The following is a 20,866-nucleotide window of genomic DNA, read 5'->3' as shown; positions in this document are numbered from 1 at the left end:
TGTCTGACTGATTTTTTTTTTTTTAGGTAGACCTGTAAAGATGCTGTTACAGTAATCAAGCCTACTAAAGATGAATGCATGGACTAGTTTTTCCAGGTCCTGTTGAGACATCAGATCTTTTATCCTTGAAATATTCTTGAGGTGATAGTAAGCTGACTTTGTAATTGTCTTAATGTGTTTTTCTAAGTTTAGGTCTGCATCCATCACTACACCCAAATTTCTCTGTTAAACAGAAGGGGTCCCAAGATGGAACCTTGGGGAACTCCACATGTGATACTTGTCTGCTCAGATGTGAAGTTACCTATTGATACAAAGTATTTCCTGTTTTCTAAGTATGTCTTGAACCAGTTTAGTACAGTTCCTGAAAGACTTGTCCAGTTCTCCAGTCGTTTGAGTAATATGTTGTGGTCAACTGTATCAAATGCTGCACTGAGATCCAGTAAAACTAAATGGAAGTAACATTTTAACTAACCAGCTCTAACTTTTAATACAAATCTATTGCTGTTTTGCTTTTATTCTGTACATGTACATTTGAAACATTTTACAATTCCATGAGCAATTTAGAATCACCGGTCATCTAACATGCATGTCTATGGACTGTGGGAGGAAACTAGAATGGCTAAAGGAAACCTATTACGTACAACCTCCACACAGAGGCCATGTGTGGTCTGAACAAGAAACCAACTTGCAGTAATTTTACCAATGTTAACTGCAGTTCCACTGTGCAGCCATTGTGTACTTTAGGTGCCAAATAGTTGTGTTGTTCAAACCTAATCAAACCATGAAAATTAAAGTCAGAATTTCTTGCCTAAACCTTATAAAACAGCTACAGAGAATAAAAGTCTTGTAGTTATAAAATAGGTCTAAAAGATCTGAAAAGATGTGACAGTTCAGATCCTGAGACTGACACAAAGTCAGAGCTCTATTACAGGAAGTGCAGAATTATTAGGCAAGTTGTATTTTTGAGGAATAATTTTATTATTGAACAACAACCATGTTCTCAATGAACCCAAAAAACTCATTAATATCAAAGCTGAATGTTTTTGGAAGTAGTTTTTAGTTTTAGCTATTTTAGGGGGATATCTGTGTGTGCAGGTGACTATTACTGTGCATAATTATTAGGCAACTTAACAAAAAACAAATATATACCCATTTCAATTATTTATTTTTACCAGTGAAACCAATATAACATCTCCACATTCACAAATATACATTTCTGACATTCAAAAACAAAACAAAAACAAATCAGCGACCAATATAGCCACCTTTCTTTGCAAGGACACTCAAAAGCCTGCCATCCATGGATTCTGTCAGTGTTTTGATCTGTTCACCATCAACATTGCGTGCAGCAGCAACCACAGCCTCCCAGACACTGTTCAGAGAGGTGTACTGTTTTCCCTCCTTGTAAATCTCACATTTGATGATGGACCACAGGTTCTCAATGGGGTTCAGATCAGGTGAACAAGGTGGCCATGTCATTAGTTTTTCTTCTTTTATACCCTTTCTTGCCAGCCACGCTGTGGAGTACTTGGACGCGTGTGATGGCGCATTGTCCTGCATGAAAATCATGTTTTTCTTGAAGGATGCAGACTTCTTCCTGTACCACTGCTTGAAGAAGGTGTCTTCCAGAAACTGGCAGTAGGACTGGGAGTTGAGCTTGACTCCATCCTCAACCCGAAAAGGCCCCACAAGCTCATCTTTGATGATACCAGCCCAAACCAGTACTCCACCTCCACCTTGCTGGCGTCTGAGTCGGACTGGAGCTCTCTGCCCTTTACCAATCCAGCCACGGGCCCATCCATCTGGCCCATCAAGACTCACTCTCATTTCATCAGTCCATAAAACCTTAGAAAAACCAGTCTTGAGATATTTCTTGGCCCAGTCTTGACGTTTCAGCTTGTGTGTCTTGTTCAGTGGTGGTCGTCTTTCAGCCTTTCTTACCTTGGCCATGTCTCTGAGTATTGCACACCTTGTGCTTTTGGGCACTCCAGTGATGTTGCAGCTCTGAAATATGGCCAAACTGGTGGCAAGTGGCATCTTGGCAGCTGCACGCTTGACTTTTCTCAGTTCATGGGCAGTTATTTTGCGCCTTGGTTTTTCCACACGCTTCTTGCGACCCTGTTGACTATTTTGAATGAAACGCTTGATTGTTCGATGATCACGCTTCAGAAGCTTTGCAATTTTGAGACTGCTGCATCCCTCTGCAAGATATCTCACTATTTTTGACTTTTCTGAGCCTGTCAAGTCCTTCTTTTGACCCATTTTGCCAAAGGAAAGGACGTTGCCTAATAATTATGCACACCTGATATAGGGTGTTGATGTCATTAGACCACACCCCTTCTCATTACAGAGATGCACATCACCTAATATGCTTAATTGGTAGTAGGCTTTCGAGCCTATACAGCTTGGAGTAAGACAACATGCATGAAGAGGATGATGTGGACAAAATACTCATTTGCCTAATAATTCTGCACTCCCTGTAAGATAAGCATTTGTTTAACCTTAACTAATATTTACTTCATGAATTTCTTCACAAATAAAATTTTAACCATTGAAGAGGAAATAAAATACTCAGTTCAATTCAATTTTATTTATACTCACCATATCACAACAACAGTCGCCTCAAGGTGTTTTATACAGTATTTTAAGTTAAGTTTGGGAACCACTGCCTTAGGCAGTATCATAAGGGATAGAACGCATTGTCACTGCTATGCAGACGACTGTCAGGGTTTCTGGGTCTTTGACCCAGTATTCTTAGTTCATGTTCACTGTTTATATTCTGTCTGCTTCACCTCCTGTTTTATTGTGTTAGCCTTGGTCCATGTGCATTATGTTCCGTCCTCTTCCCGTTTATCATTAGGTCATTATGTTCAGCTGTGTACTCACCAGGTTCTAATCTCTCATCACTCAGCCTGTGTATTTATGTCCCTCAGTTCAACCAGTCCAATGTCGTGTCATTGATGTTATTGTGATGTTGTTCTCGCCGCTGTTAGGTTGTCCTCTGTTCAGTTCCGTCAGGTCAGCCGGTCAGTTGTCAGTCAGTCTTTCATTCATCCATTCAGTCAGTCGTCCAGCCGGCCAGCCGTTTCCTACTTCTGTTCTGTTTGTTCACTCCGTTGACAATAAAACACCAATCTTCACCTACCTGTGAGTCCAGCGTTTGGGTCCTCCTTCTTTCGTCCACGACCTCATCCTGACAACGACAACTTTATCTATTCATGAAGCCAGATAAAACACACCAATTAGTTAAACTGCAGGAATGTCTTAAAGACATAAAGACCTGGATGGCCTCTAACTTTCTGCTTCTTAATTCAGATAAAACTGAAGTTTTTGTACTCAGCCCAGAAAATCTTAGAAATATGGTATCTAACCAGATGCTTACTCTGAATGGCATTACCTTGGTCTCCAGTAACGCTGTGGAGTCATTTTTGACTAGGATAAGTCCTTCAATGCACATATTAAACAAATATGTAGAACTGCTTTCTTCCATTTTGCATATTATCTCTAAAATTATGTCTTGATGCATGCTCAATCATCCAGGTAAGGAAATCCCCAAAATTGATTCTGTTCACCATGGACGTAGTGTTCAGTGAGAGAAACTGTCATGTCTGTGTGTAGGCAGGCAGGAAGAGAGGACCCAAAATGCAGGACTCACTGAGGCAGAAGTAACTCAAAACACACAGCTTTATTGCTGGTAAGAAGCAGAACAGAAAAACACTAAGTAAACTGGAAGAACAGAATAACTAGGCAGGAAGGCTGGCTGGCAAACGGAACACACAGAGGAAGCGAGGGTGAACAGACGTTAACGACGCGACACCGAGTAGGGGAAGACACAGACACTAAATACAAGAGGTGAACGGAGCGAAGAGGAAACAGCTGGGAGACACGGCTGACGCTGATTACACTGACGAGACAGGGAGAGCACAAAGCTGAACGCACTGACATAGGACACAGACCTACAAAATAAAACAGGAAGCACACGACAGACAGAGACACAGACTCGTAAACAGGCATAATGACGTCATGGGCAAACAGCGGGACATACGGGCAGAAAAACCCAGATGGTCAAGTTCAGGGGGCCGACCCGGAGGCCGACAGCGCAGGAGGCCAAAACAGTTCAGTTCTGGGGGCCGACCGTGTGGACGGCAACGGCGGAGACGGGCAAACAGTTCTGGGGGCCGGCCACGCAGAAGGCAGTGGCGGCGACAGAGCAGATCCGGGGACCGGCCATGTGGAAGGCAGCGGCGGCGTTCAGGAGGTCATCACCGACGGCAATGACACCCAGCCGGTGGCCTGGAAAGTGGCCGGTGATGTTGAGGAGGCAGTTTGGGACCTGAAGACTGCTTGGCCCCCGCAGCACCAGGCGAGGCAGAGGCTGCAGGCGGCGTGGATGAAGACTCAGAGGCTGCAGGCGGCGTGGATGAAGACTCAGAGGCTGCAGGTGGCGTGGATGACAGAAACGTTTCGTCATTCATCCAAGTGACTTCTTCAGTGTCTGTTCACTGCAGGTTTCCCCAACCCTATAAACGGTACTGTTTATAGTCAAAGGAGCTTGCAAAGAACAGCGTCTGGACTTCTTTAAGTTGCTTGAAGACGTTTCACCTCTCATCCGAGAAGCTTCTTCAGTTCTAAGGTCAACTGGTGGGGAGTCCCAGATTTAAACCTAGTGGGAGTATCCCCCCCCCCCCCCCCCCTTGGGGGGATACTCCCACTAGGTTTAAATCTGGGACTCCCCACCATTTGACCTTAGAACTGAAGAAGCTTCTCGGATGAGAGGTGAAACATCTTCAAGCAACTTAAAGAAGTCCAGACGCTTTTCTTTGCAAGCTCCTTTGACTACAATGACCTGGATGACTGAGAACCTTCACAGACGGTACAGTTTATAAGGTCATTCAGCTCCTCAGGTAGGGAACCAGTCATCTCCACTGTGCTGTAGCTCTTCCCCTTGAAATGTGTTATGGTTTTTAGCCCACTCCACATGCGCCTGATGTTTGAGACAACGTCAACCACACTGATTCATTTGTGGATGTATCCAGTAAGCAGTTTGTGTGGTCATTTACGTTATTGTTGGCAGCAGTTTGAAAAACCTCCCAGTACATAGTGTGGAAGGAGTGATGCAGGACCATGTGTGATTAGTTGGTTCAGCATTGAACCCAATCATTTCATTGTCGCTGGTTGCTCGTGCTTCAGCCTCTGCCTATTGGCTGGTAGCAGCAGGACTGAGGAGTAATCTGATTTGCTGAAAGGTGGGCTTTATAGGCACATGTGAAAGGGGTCTAAAGGTGATCCAGGATGTTATAGCCACTGTAGAACCACTGTTGAAATCAGCCACATATCTCACTGATCTAAACTGCACTACTGTAAATGCTTTATAGGCAATCATTCTGTACAATACAATAATTATAGTTCTTCAACTGTTTATAACATATTTCATATTTCTGTATAGTTTCATATTTCATATCTCTGTATAGTTTTCATATTTATATCCTGTTCATAGCCTGTACATACCTTGTACACTCAGTACAGTATAGCATATTCATAACATACCTTCATACCATGTACATTGTAACATACCCATAATAGACCCATTTTTGTAGTATACCTATATATCAATTTTATTGCTAATATATATTTTGTAATATATCTATTGCTAAAGCACTTTCTGGATGGATGCAAACTGCATATCGTTGCCTTGTACTTGTGACATGTGCAATGACAATAAAGTTGAATTCTATTCTAATTCATGTTGGAAAGCTTACATGGCAGAACTTTCTTCAGGCTGGCTTTGTCGCTTTGGGGTGTAGTACTTCTTGCCAGTGGTTGACATCATATAGCTTGGGCAGCACCCACACAGTGTCAGCGTAGGGGGAAAAAATATAAACAGCGGTACAGAACACATTTGATCATGAGGTGTTCAACATCAGGGGAGCACCTTGATGAAACACGCCATTGCTTGTTAGTCATTATAGACACGCCACCTCTCCTCCACTTACCGGACTCCTTTGTCCAGTCCTGACGATGAATGGAGAAGGAAGAATAGCCGATTCAGGGATTGAGGCATCCAACCAAATAAAGACATTGCAGTCCATAATATGCTGTGGAAAGCAGTTCATCCATTTTTTTCCCCAAAATTTGGATGTTAGCTAGAAGAATCTTGGAAAAAGGGGAAACGTGTTGTCTGTTTCTCAGCCTGACCAGAACTCTGGCTCTTTTCTCCCTTTTCCTCCAGCGTTGTTTCTGCTCAGGTATCCAAGTTAAGCCACCAGTGTGGTCCCAGATTATGAATGTTGTAGGATGTCTAAAAGAGTCTGTCTGTCATAGGTGGTTAGTTGTTGCCAAAAAAACTAGAAAATAGCACTTACAACACAAGAAGAATGCAAAATTGAGGAGGACGCTGAGTGGTAGTAGTCATCCTCACTGGCATAATCTTAGTGAGGGTGAAGTCTTCTGACATGGCCCACCAGGAGGAAGCCGACCCAGGAGGTTAATTCTCTCGCTTGATCTGGGAATGCCTTGGTGTTCTCCCCGGATAAGCTATAGGAGGTGGCTGGGGAGAGGGAGGTCTAGGCTTCTATATTTAGGCTACCGCCCCACGACCAGGCCCTGGAAGAAAATGGAGCACCTCTTCAACCTGAGCCTGAGGTTGGGAAGAGTCCCACAGCTCTGGAAAACCTCCTGTGTTGTACCAGTGCCAAAGACTTCACGCCCCAAGGACCTCAACAGCTACAGGCCGGTGGCTCTGACATCCCACCTGATGAAGACCCTGGAGCGGTTGGTCCTGGCTCAGCTTCGGCACCTAATAAGCTCATCACTGGACCCACTTCAGTTTGCCTACCAGCCTGGCATTGGAGCGGATGATGCCGTCATTCACCTCCTACATCGTTCCCTCGCTCACCTGGAGACCGCTGGAAGCACTGTGAGAATCATGTTCTTTGATTTCTCCAGTGCCTTCAACACCATTCTTCCCTCGGTTCTAAAGGACAAGCTGGTGAACTCTGGAGTGGACCATCACCTCACTACCTGGATCCTGGACTACCTCACCGACCGACCACAGTATGTGAGGACTCAGGGCTTTGTGTCGGACAGGGTCGTCTGCAGTACGGGGGCCCCACAGGGAACGGTTCTGGCTCCGTTCCTCTTCACCATCTACACTGCAGACTTCTCCCACAATTCCACCCAGTGCTTCCTGCAGAAGTTCTCTGATGACTCTGCAATAGTCGGCCTCATCACTGATGGGGACGACAAGGAGTACAGAGGTCTGACCCAAGACTTTGTGGACTGGTGCCAGCTGAACTACCTCCAGATCAACGCCAGTAAAACCAAGGAACTGGTGGTAGACTTCCGCAGGCACAAGCATTCTCCACTGCAACCACTGAACATCCAAGGTATGGACATTGAGGCTGTGGACAGCTACAGGTACCTTGGTGTTCATCTGAACAATAGACTGGACTGGACTCATAACTCAGACGCCCTCTACAGGAAAGGGCAGAGCAGGCTGTACCTGCTGCGGAGACTCAGGTCGTTTGGAGTGGAGGGCCCACTCCTGAAGACCTTCTATGACTCTGTTGTGGCTTCTGCTATCTTTTATGGCGTGGTCTGCTGGGGCGGCAGCATCTCTGCTGGGGACAGGAAGAGACTGAACAGGGTGATCCGAAGGGCCAGCTCTGTTCTAGGATGCCCTCTGGACCCAGTGGAGGTGGTGAGTGACAGGAGAACGGCGGCTAAGCTGTCATCCCTGATGGACAACATCTCCCACCCCATGCAGCAGACTGTGACAGCACTGAGCAGCTCCTTCAGTGGGAGACTGCGGCACCCACGGTGTGGGACGGAGAGATTTCGCAGGTCTTTCCTCCCCACTGCTGTCAGACTCCATAATAAAGACTTTAACTGATCAAGCACACACATCCATACATATGCAATAATACTAAGTGCAATAATCCTTTCTGTCATCGTTGTATTTTTACTCAGTTGTATATAGTATTTGTATTTGTATTCTATTCTTATCTTATTGTATATTTATTTTATTTTATTCTACTGTATATAGTATTTTATTTTATTCTATTCTGTACAGTTGTGTACTGTATTTATTCTTATTGTATTCTAATTTTTGCCTCATAACTTTTGCACTGTCCACTTCCTGCTGTGACAAAACAAATTTCCCACGTGTGGGACTAATAAAGGTTATCTTATCTTATCTTATCTTAAAAATGGATGAATGAATGAATGGATGGATGGATGGATGGATGGATGGATGGATGGATGCATGTTTAAAAAAATATGACACACAAACACACACGCTCCTATAAGCCACTATGACTAGGTAAATTAAGCCAGCATCCAGTTACTTAGCTTGTTATTGGCAGTGATAAGATTGGTGTAATAAAACAGTTATATAAGCCATCCGGTGATATTAAAATCACTCCACTGATAATAAATGCCAATGGTGAAACAAGCTTGGGTCTGCATGTTCGATGTATCAGAGGAGTTTGGAGAAATTTAAAATATTTCCTCAATTATCTGTCAGTCTATCATTATAAAAAAGAAGAGAATTTTGATGTACAGCATATAATGCTTTTGAATAGAAGAACCTTTCCTTTTGATTTGTGATTATTTATATATTTATTGTATTCATGTTTTTTATTAAAGACAAACATTCAAATTGCTGGTAGAAAGGGCAAGAGAATCTTCGATCCCAGTAACTGGTCAAAAGTAAACAACAACAACAGAGTGTTTAATTTGGGAATTTTGCTTGTGCTTGGATAGCTCTTTTAAAATGATGGGCAAGGAGTACAGAAATCTTGTTCATTTTATTGACTCATCATCTTCTGAATCTTAATAAGGCCAAAGACAAAGAAATGGTGATCAACTTCAGATGGAATGAGGAGGATGTATAAAGGCTATTATTAATTAAACAATTTTCCAAAAAGTTGCAAAATATTTTCCAAAAACCTTTGAATGAAAGTTGAACTTTAACCAAATATTAATTGTTTATATAGCAATAGCAAAAACATTCATAAACTTGAAATGTTGGAATTAGCATTACTATCCCAGAAAAAAACATTCTATGGACAGGCTCTATTTTCCGAGGAAGCTGAGGTCTTTCAACATGTGCCACAAAATTCTTCAGTTTATAGTGAAGAGGATGTTGTATTTTGATGTGGTCAGCTCGGGGAGCATCAGAGCCAGTGACACCTACAGATCAGGAAGGGCAATCACACTGAACTTTTTTGATTGGCTGCAAACTGTGCACCATTAAAACTGTGTCAGAAAGGTCACTGAACATGTCATTATTATTGTTACTCATAGACAATCAAGGCCATCCTACCAATATGTACCAATGCTGCATTACTGAGTATACAGACTTTTAGTACATATACTGTAAGCTACATGTATAAAACCAAAGAATGTAAAAAGTGATTTCTGTAGCTATGAATTTATTTCTTCTTAACATGATTTTTTGTCACATTAAATATCTTGATAAAATATAATGGTAAAATACTTCAAGTGAGGCATCTCAAAAACCTACATATACCATTTTCATGTAGAAAGTGGCATCCTGCTTTTAAAAAATGTCCTTGACCGTAGATATATGGATTAACACTTAATGAATTGAATAACTATATCCAATTAAGATGAGGCGAGTATAAATGGTGCTGCCACTCCTAGGTTTATAAGGGACACAGCAATAATAGATCATTATTATTATTTATTTTCATTATTATTTCTGTCTGGCTAGTTTGTCAGCTAAATACCTTTCTGTTTTATACTCCGTGAACATTTCTAGGACAAATTTCAGTGAAGTATTTTTCAAGCTTTAAGCTGAATGTGATAGCATAGACACAGATAAATACTGTAAAGAGTCTCAAACAAAGTGATGTATTTCCAAAACGTAATCACATCTATAATGATATGCATAAAAAAATTAATTCTAGTGGATTCCTACATGTGGTGAAATCTTGTGCTAAGTTTGCAACAATATTGTTCTTTTTTTAAGCTATATGTTGTATGTACTGAGGCCAGTATTAAACTCTGTTTCAGGCACCATGGCTGTTGGATTGAGGCCAGTGATTTTGCTGCTTTTGCTGCTCTGCTGTTGGCAACTTGCCTCAAGTAAAGAAGGAAAATCCACAAAGAAAGGAAAAAAAGGAAAGCAAGTTGTCTGTCCATCGTGAGTAACATACAGTTGTCATATATATATATATATATATATTTGGTGTCACGGTTCGATATTTTTTCGATACAAAAAAATGTTCATGCCTTTTTAATTTGTCATTTATTAAAATTATAAATATATATTTTAACTCAAAAGTACAGTTTTTAAATTTAATGTTGCTGAAACAACAAAGTAATAAAAAAAATAAATCTATCTGATCGAGAAATCACTGATCTTTGGAAAAGAGAGTTTATTACAGAGAAATGGCTCTTTCCAAAATAAAAGCTATACTATACGCTTCTTCAGGGCTATATTCTCAGCAGCATATTAAACATATCAGGTCCCCATAAGGAGAATCATGTGCTAACGGCTGTCTAAATTACTCTGTAAAGTTTGTAGCATGCATGCTTGTTGTTTTTGTCTGCTTCCACTTGTCTTTGCACTAGGATGATGTCAGAGTAAATGTGCAGTCATATTCGTTGTGTTCCCACTAGTGCTGTCAGCGTTAATCTGAAATGACGTTAACGCCACAACTAGGGTTGCCAACCGTCCCTTAAAAAACCGAATCGTCCCGTATTTAGAAACAAAAGTACACGTCCCGTATTGAGCTAATAAGGGACGCACTTTGTCCCGTAATACAGTGAGAATCAAAAGTAGTCTATAAATGTTTATGGAATTAACGCTTTGTTTGAAATCATAATTCCCAGCCCCTCTCCTGCTTTGTGACCAATGAGCTGACACCACACTTATGACAATTTGAGTATGACAATTCAGATTACCGCTCATCTCATTGGTCGAGGAAAGGTCGCTTACGGAGAAAATACCGGAAGACAACAGATGACCACAACAAGAAGCATGGCCAACAGGGAAACAAACGCCGACACTGCGGTGCAAGTCTCGGACGACAGTACACCTAAAGCTGAGCAGACACTGTGCGATTTTTTCAGTCACGTTATTCAGCTCCTGCTCAAACTGCACGATTGACTCGCAGAGGTTAGAAGTTGGTCGGTCACGATGCAGAGTCTCACACTATACCGCCCGATGCTCTGATGCGACCTGAGTGCTCACACTGTGCCAACATAAAATGAAGGTTATAACAGAAATTATGTCGCTCGCTCTCTCTCTGTCTTTCACAGACATGCACACCACCACCATCAACTTTGCTAAATTGCTAATGAAAAACATTGATCAGGCAGCTGTGATTAAGCAGCAATGTAAATCCAACTATTTTCACGGTTGTTGTGGTCATGATAATTTTGTGATGCCACATCGAAAAGGCTCGGATGAGCTTTCCAAAGTTCTACAAGTTGTGCCTCCATCGCTTGTGTCCAGATCACAGGCCGCACAGCCGTGCTGCTTCGTCTTTTTCACCGACGTTTACGTGTTTGCCCGTGAGCAGTGTGAGCGGCTGTGGTGACACCCTCACGAGCGATTGATGATCGGGAGCTGGTCGTGAGGTGTTAATCGCTTCTCGTTACCCCATGTATACTACAAGATGCACGATCAGTGGCATGTCTAGAAAATTTTTGTTGGGGGGGCCAGGTAGGGGCACAGATTTGGAGAAGGGTGGCAGATGTAATTGGCAGATAATGTTAAAAACAATTCTACCAACCGTTAACCATAATTCAATAACCCTGTAAACCTAATAACCGAATGCGCTTTTAACTCTTATTAGAATGAGATTTTAACCACTACGGTGCAAAGTTTTTAGATACTGCGTTGATAAAGTACAAGAGATACAATCAGTCAGTGTTTACTCAGCATTCAAGGACAGCAATATTTGTATAGTATTTTTACTGACATGTAGTGCACATATGTTTTGGGCAAAAACATTTTTGAATATTAAAATATGAACATTTTTGACATACAATTGGCAAATTAGCCAATGCCTGTTAAAAAAAAAGAAGATAATCTTCTCACAAACTGGTGTTTGATTTTGAAACAGGAAAAAAGTGGGGAAACAAATGAAAAGACTAACATTTGAATAAAACCTGAAAGGAAGTAAATACTTTCTATGCTGCGTTATGGTAAACTTTGGTAATATTGATAAAGAACAACACTGGCTGATGATGAAATCCAGTCAGCTGGCATGGTGACACTGCCAGTATTAACCTGCAGGGCTGGACTGGGACAGAAAATTGGGCATTTTGACTACAGACCGGCCCACCAGGTATTAAAGCCATAAAGCCTTTGAATGAAAACAAACACTGTTGTGACAGTGATGTACACAGTCTTTTTGGTATATGTATGATTTCTATACATTTTATGTCAGATAAAAACTTTGGTTGTACGATTTAGATAATTATTTAATAAAAGCGAGATATTTTAAATGAGAATAAAAAAGAAAAGTATTTCTTTGTGCCCCCCTCTCCCTGTTAATGCCCTACCTGCCCCCCTGGCAACACTTTGCTAGACCCGCCCCTGCACAGTTACCAGCTGTCAGCTACTTAGAAAAGGATCCTGGTGTTATTTGTCTCTCAGAAACAGTTCATAACTTCCCTTCAACTCATTCATGTCACCTAAAAGGTAAACCTGTTTCTCCATCACCTGTTCAGCTCTGATGATCCAGTAAGGACATCGCCTGGTTTCATCTTCATGTTTCCCTCTCACCACATATCCAAACCGACATCATGACCAGCAGCTTTACAGCTGTGGCTCCAGCAAACATCAGCTGATACTAGAAAGTAATATTAAATAAATTCTAACAACAGCTGATCAAGCTTAAACGTGCTGCTGTTGTTTAGCGCGACATCCGCTGGTTTCCTCTTTCTGGCGCAAAGTGGGCGATAAACAAACAAGAGAGACGATCAGCTGATCATTGATCAGTTTCATGATTGAAGTAGCAATAGAAGAGGCAGCTGTAAAGACAGAATAACTCCAGCTTTGTGTCTTTTTCCATCCTAGCTGAAGTACGGGACAAACTGCGTCTCTTCTCAGCTCAATACGAAACGCGTAATATTTTCTCTGAATGAGGGACCATTCCATTTTTTAAGGAGCTGTTGGCAACTCTACTAACTAACCTTATGAATAAAATAAAGTTCACTATCAGTAACATCATAGCAACTGAACAGCTGTATAGAAACTCCTCATGCTAGCTCACGCAGTATGAGGTATTGTAACTGACTGTAAAAAGTCAGCACAATGAAAATAAACTGCACCTAAACTTGGTTTATATCTGACCCAGATAGACTGCAGGTCATAACTTCTTACCTGAAGTTCAGTTCACCTGACACTTGGACCGGCGGCTGCCTCGGGTCTCTCCTCCTGCCTCACCTTCCCTCATCCACCTGTTGCCTCTGTGGAAGCTCCGCCATAGCCACCACCAAACAACTGAGTTATTTTTACACATCGGCCAGCATGTGGCCAATCCACCACTTCTCATTGTTCATGCCGTTACAAAAAAAATAAATAAATGGTAAATGGCCTGTACTTGTATAGCGCTTTTCTAGTCCCTAAGGACCCCAAAGCGCTTTACACATCCAGTCATCCACCCATTCACACACTGGTGACGGCAAGCTACATCGTAGCCACAGCCACCCTGGGGCGCACTGACAGAGGCGAGGCTGCCGGACACTGGTGCCACCGGGCCCTCTGACCACCACCAGTAGGCAACGGGTGAAGTGTCTTGCCCAAGGACACAACGACCGAGACTGTCCGAGCCGGGGCTCGAACCGGCAACCTTCCGATTACAAGGCGAACTCCCAACTCTTGAGCCACGATCGCCCCTAATAAGTCATCAGCCCACCATGCAAACGTCCGATGGCTAGTCCAGCTATGTTAACTTGTTAATCTTTCGCCGAAAAAATGTTTTCTGCGGTGCCGTCTTTCGTGCTTGGCTCTCCTACCTTTGCTAACATGATGCGCATATTGCAGAAGCCGGTGCTGCATTCAGTTACCCTCGGATATCTGAGCTTCACTGTGAAACCATAATCGTACATTTGATAATTCATTAAATTTTATTGTTTTAGCTTCGGGGTGGCACCTGGGGTGGCCAGTCTGGTTGGGGGGGTGGCCTGTGCCCCCCCAGGCCACCCCGCTGGACACGCCACTGTGCACGATGAAGGCCAAAATTGGGCCAATCACCAAATCGGTCGCACGACTCAAAAATCATCTCAAAATGGGCCAGAATTAAGCCCAGTAAGCCCAGCATTAGAGCAGCAATGTTTGTTCCCCTCAGAGAAAGAAAAATAGGCTGCAAAAGTACAGGGAGGAATGGGAAAAGGAAAACACCTGGCTGGGAAAGTGCACGATAACACCTATAAAGCGCACTGCACTGTGTGCCGGCGCACTTTTTCCATAGGCATGCTTCTAGTGGTGGGCACATGAAGAACATGAGGGGCGTGAAAGCTCGGGGAACCCTTAACCAATTTTTTGTCCACCAGGCACAAACTCCGAAGCACATACAAACTCCAAAACACGTAAAAACTCAGAAGCACATAAAAACTCAAAACAGTACAATGACAACAGAAGTGCTCCAGGATGCTAGGGGCAGTGTTGAGCTTTTGTTACCTAGTGGCTACACAAGCCAGCAAGTACCAACGACCGGATCTGGTAATAACAGGTAAATAAACTTTTTTGTTTTTTATTATTTGACTATATGTGAATGCTTGTGTATAAATACACAAACAATACACATATGCTTTCATGCTTTCAATTGTGTAATTTAAGTCATCTAGGTAGCTCTGCTTTGGAAGTTTGGAAGTTCAGTTCATGCTAGAAATGTGTTTTGGAGTTTGTACGTGTTTTGTCTCTAGGGGCCACCGCATATATTTATATATAAACATATATAAATATAGCTGGATAAACCCCCATAATACAAAGTAACACAGTACGACATGAAAAACAGTACAACGTAATGGAACACAGGCAAACTAAGGTAATGAGTGAAGTGGAAACAAACAAAAAAAAAAACCCAGAAATTAAAAGTCCAAAAACACAAACACAGGGTCATAGGACGTGACAAGTCTACGTGTACAGTAACTTGTTTATCATAAACACCATATGGGGCAGGGATAGCTCAGTAGGTAAAGTGGTCGCCCCATGATCGGAAGGTTGGCGGTTCGAATCCACTTAACGGCTACCCTGAGGTACCCCTGAGCAAGGTACCGTCCCTACACACTGCTCCCCGGGTGCCTGCTTAGTGGGCTGCCCACTGCTTCACAGAGTGAATGGGTCAAATGCAGAGAAAAACAAGTAATTTCCCCATGGGGATCAATAAAGTATCTATTATTATTACTGATTAACGTAAATATTTTTTTAAGATTTCTAAAATCCTATGTTTGTTATGTGATCTAAAATCTTACTTATAGCCACTTATAGCAACTAATAATATAATCACTTATTTGTCAGTATTGCCATTCATATATTTTAAGTTTGATGCTTTGTATATACCAGTGTCCTACATTTTGTTTCTGAACAGAGCCCATCAGTGACTTAACACTGCTAATCTGTAACAGTGAAAAAATGAAAGAAAATCTGTATGCCCATGCTAGGAGCAGAGACCATGCAATTCAATACGGCAAGTAATTCAGTATTTAGCTCAAATCAAGACTTTTTCATAAGAGAAACTGTAGAAATGAAATGTGTGTCTCTGGTTCTACCATGATGTATACAGTGACAACAGAAATCCAATAAAGCTGTAAAGCTCCATTAAGCAAAGTTTAGCATTCATTTAAAAAAATGAAATGTACGGATCCTAACACTCAACACTGAACTCAAAACCTTATAAAGATCTCTAAATTCATTGTTCTGACTTATAAGTCCAGCGTGTTAAATCCTAGTCCTTAGCAACTAGCAACTGTTGGCTAATACTCAAGTCCTGTTCCTTACATATTGTTTAAAACATTTTCAAGGCCCATATCCTCATTGGGATTTCTTTGTTCCAATTAGCCACAATCTAAACAAACAATAGGAGTGAAATTTTCCTTCAGTCTTCTATAACTAGATAGCAGAGGTGGTAAACGTACAGAAACGTAGTAGAAGTATGGATATACGAGTGTTAAAAATTACTACAGTAAACGTTGAAATACTCAGTTCAATTCAATTATATTTATACAGTGCTAAATCACAACAACAGTCACCTCAAAGCGCTTTATATTGTAAGGTAGACCCAACAATAATATATACCAGGGGTCAGCAACCTTTAACACTGAAAGAGCCATTTGGACCTGGTTTCCACGCAAAAGAAAACACTGGGAGCCGCAAATACTTTTTGACATCTAAAATGAAGATAACACTGTATATATTGTTTTTTTACCTTTATGCTTTGTTTGAACAACTAACGTGTGTTGCTTATGAAATCCATGAAGTGCTACAGAGAAAATTACATTTTATTTATGTAATTAACACATTTTGAACTCTTTAAGAAATATAACGAAAGGAAAGACACCAACATGAATTAAAATGATCCATGTAGCAAACAAAAACTGTATATGTATATATATATATACATATATATATACATATACACACACACACACGTGTATATGTATGTAAATATATATATATTTTTTTTATTTTTACACATATACATACATGCATATATATATATATATATATATATATATATAATACACACAAGCCTAAGCAGATGTTCATTGGAGGTCTTATGATTATTGGGTTTTTCTCTGTATGTATTATTGTAGCATCTACCTTACTATATAAGGCACCTCGAGCTGACTGTTGTTGTGATTTCATGCTCTATGAATAAAATTGAATTGAATTGAGGTGAATTGAACTGAGTGAGTAGATCTGAGCAGATTTACAACATTAGGAAATTGCTGCGGTACTTTGTGCGAGACATATGATAAGAGAAACATTTAAATAAAAATAAAAAGTGCTAAGCAGGTTGATATATACATGAATGCAGGTGATGATCAGTGCAAAAATGGAACAGGTACAGAGAACACAATACAGGGTCATGTGTTTGAGCAAGTGGTGGGAACAGTCTTATGGTTATTGTTCATGAGTCCAACAGCAGAGGGGAAGAGACTGTTCGTATGGCAGGCAGGAGTTGGACCCAAAATGCAGGCACTCAGGCACGAGGTTTAAACACAAAGAACTCAGGGTACACAGGGTTTAAATACACTGGGAAGTAACGAGGGGAATGAGACACAGAAGGAGGGCACAGCTGGGAGAAATCAGGACTGACGAGACAAGCAAAGCAGGACGCATTCACATAAGACACGGACCTACAAAGTAAAACGGAAGTATCAAACACAGACGCGAACTTGACACGGTGGAGACAGCAACTAAAAAACACAGAGACATAAACCATAAGGCAGAGGACTCTAAGAACCGAAAGACACAGAGGGAAACTCAAACATGCAGACACAGACTTACACAGAACAGAGGGGACACAGAGAAACATGAAGGGCAAGGGATCGAAACTAGAAACCATAGAATAACTCACACAAGTACAATAATACAAAAATCACAAAGAACTAAACATGCTGGGTCAGGATACCCAGGACCCTGACAGCCTCAGGACATACATCCTCTGCTGGGCCTTCTTTATGACGGAGGGAATGGTGGGCTCCCACTTGAGGTCCTGGGTGATGATGGTACCCACAAAGCAGAATGTGTCCATAGTGGTGATGAGGGTGTCAGTCAGGATGATGGGGAGGAGTCGGGATGTTTGCTTCCTGAAGTCCACAATAATCTCCACTGTCTTCTCGGCATTCAGCACCAGGTTGTTGCGGCCTCACCAGGACACCCGAGTTCAGCCTCCATCCTGTAGGCAGACTCATCCCCGTCCGAGATGAGTCTGATAACTGTGGTGTCATCTGCAAACTTAATTATCTTGACAGGCTGGTGGTTGGAGGTGCACTAGTTGGTCTACAGGGAGAAAAGCAGAGGAGAAAGAACACAGCTCTGAGGGGAGCCGGTGCTGATTGTCTGGGAATCCGGGACATTCTTCCCCAGCCTCACATGTTGCTTCCTGTCTGTCAGGAAGTCAGTGATCCACCGGCAGATGGGATCAGGCATATTCCCTCGGAGAAGGTCTGGAATGATGGTGTTGAAGGCAGAAGCATCATCTGCAGACCTGTTTGCTCTGTATGCAAACTGCAGAGGGTCCAGGAGGGGGGCCTTGAGTGTCTTGAGATAGGAGAGAACCAGGCGCTCAAAAGACTTTATGACCAGAGCCACAGGTCTGTAGTCATTTAGACCAGTGATCCTTGGCTTCTTGGGGACAGGGACTATGGTGGAGGACTTGAAGCAGGCAGGCACATGACATGTCTGCAGTGAGGATTTGAAAATGCCAGAAAACACTGGGGGCAGCTCGTTTGCACAGTGTCTGAGAGTGGCAGGAGACACACCATCTGGGCTGGGAGCTTTACGAGCATTCAGGCTCTTAAACTGTTTCCTCACAGATACAGACAGACAACCTGTTGATGGCTAACCAACCGGACATAGTAGTGGTGGAAAAGCAGAGGAAGACAGCCATAGTGATAGATGAACCACATCCAAGATCTCTTTCCAGAACAGCGCAGTCCTAGGAACAGCAGCAATACTGCGTAGGACTCTCAAGCTCCCAAGCCTCTGATATATATGTGTGAGTGTGTGAACAAACAACATGCTTTGGTTAGCATCATGGATGTTATTTCAGTACAGATATTATGTGAGTATGGCCAGTAGAAAGAACAGAACAGATATCTGCTTGTCTGTCTGTATTGGCATACAGTGCTTCAACAGCACCTAGCATAGGAGAAAAATTGGAACAGTCTGTGACCAGGGTGTGATGGGTCTGCACTGTTGTCTTGTCGTTTCCTGACTTCAGATTTCTACAAATCCTGAATCGAGAGCAAGTACTAATGATGTTTTTTCTGCAAACCTATCTGGGCTTTTGAGAGTATTCAGGTCCATGTTGTTTTGACTGCATCACAGGACCAGTGCTTCAACTCCACATCTGTATTTAGATTCATCACAATACTTAATGAATCTGCATCCAGGATTACTATTTCATTTTGTTTTCTGTTCTGATTCTGGTTGTGATCCCTAGCCAGTGCATTGCTTGCAGATATATTTATATGCTCACACGCTCACCTCGCAGTTGTCTCTGAGGTTAATGGTAGGGCAACCAGGGCCCTGGATTTTAACCTGAGAACCCTGTGGCATTCACATCTGAGTTTGAGGAACCCACACAGTGTCGACCCTTGCAGATGGAGTTGCAGCCTCTGCCTGACTTAAAATACCTGGTGTGAAGACAATATGAATCACCCACTGTTTTGCACAGATGGTCCTCTCTATGTAGGAGAGGTTTGCTAACATGCACGACCAAGAACATTTCTCAGCCTGTCTCAGCAAAGCCATCTGCGGCAGCAGGAACTGCAAGGTTATAGATGGCTTTCTAACTAATGCTGAACTGCCAGTTAACCCTTCAGATATGTTGGCCCAGTAGGAGGCCAACTATTGCAGCAGACTTGGAAAACTTGACAGAGGAGATGCAAAGTAGCCTGTCCAGATGCACTAGGGGCTCAAGAAGGGTCAGGTCCAGGGGGGCCTAGGATCTCCCTTCTTCTGCAAGGTATCAACTGGGTTGTGGCAGTTGACTCACCCCCTCTTCCACTCACTCAGAGCAGTTCATGTGCCAGGGCCCTTGCATGTGGTGGCAGACATGTTGAGAGGGGGCCTGAGTCCTCGAGAGTGGAGACTCTGTCCTCAGGTAGTCACTTTGGAAGGGCAGAGGTCAGCCTTTTTTCATCCAGGGAGTTGACACACTGCCATCTATTCTTCTCCCTGCAGAAAAACAATGTTCCACTCAGGTGGGACAGAGTTCTCAGTTCCAAAGAGCCCCTTCAAGAGCAGAGGGACCCCCATTCTAACCCTGCATTCTGTCAAAGACTCTATCTGACTTCAACTTATCTCAGTTTATGGAGCTACAGTCACTTCCCACTGGTGGACCAGGAGGTAGCTCACTGCCAGGATGCAGTATGCTCTGTCTGGGTTTTCACAGTGTATATCACATGCACTCAGACCATTAGGACAGGGGTGGCTGTAGCTCAGATGGCAGAGCAGGTCATCCACTAATTGGAATGTTGGTGGTTTAACCCCTGACTGTTTTTTTGTCTGGTAAATACTAACCCCAAGTTGCGTCACAATGCATTAATCAGAGTATGAATGTTAGCTAGAAAGCACTTAACCCTTTAGAGCCGGTCGGAGCGGGCATGCTCTGTTTTGCGTAACTATTTTTAAATCCCGGTAGCTCTGCAGCCACGTAAGCTAGCGCAATAATTTTTTTTGCATATGAAACCGGAGGAGTTGTACTTACATCTTATGCCATCAGCTTGTCCTAGGTCACAGTTTCCTTCCACATATAGCTTTGCAAAAACAGCATAAAAAGCACTTGCAGCAACAAAAACATAATATTCCAGAAACACGCTTTGCCGATCCGATCAGCTGTTCATAACACTTCCTACGTTGGAATAGACGTCAGCGCGAACTTTTGCATGTCCGCCATTACCTGCCCATAACGGGAGGTGATGTAATTTTCGCGGAAATGTAGTTTTTTTTACCATCAGGGCCTCAGGGCCTATACTGGTGTTTTTAAAAGTTATCTTTGACTTTATGACTTTCTGTGTCTTTTCTGGGAAGCTTAGGACTCATATTGCACTGCTGGAAATAGTTTATTTTGATGCATATGCTGCTTTTTTGAAAATTTGCAGTATAATATTTATTTTCGTTTTTCCTGCAGTATATAAAAATTGGTGTATT

General features: G+C 42.4%; 1 protein-coding gene across 3 annotated transcripts in view; it reads left to right on the top strand.

Annotated features, from left to right (window-relative positions):
* LOC101482796 (glycine receptor subunit beta) overlaps nt 1-20,866 on the top strand; it is a 74,756-nt gene that overhangs the window by 1,839 nt on the left and 52,051 nt on the right. For all 3 annotated transcript variants that reach the window (XM_024802652.2, XM_024802651.2, XM_076884591.1), the window contains exon 2: nt 10,039-10,168. In XM_024802652.2, coding sequence (XP_024658420.1) covers nt 10,039-10,168 — 130 coding nt within the window. The remainder of the gene's footprint in view (nt 1-10,038; nt 10,169-20,866) is intronic.

This window comes from Maylandia zebra, linkage group LG6, assembly GCF_041146795.1.
Source record: "Maylandia zebra isolate NMK-2024a linkage group LG6, Mzebra_GT3a, whole genome shotgun sequence".
NCBI lineage: Eukaryota > Metazoa > Chordata > Actinopteri > Cichliformes > Cichlidae > Maylandia > Maylandia zebra.
The sequence above is the reverse complement of the archived record's forward strand: the minus strand, read 5'-3'. Positions and strand labels throughout refer to the sequence as shown.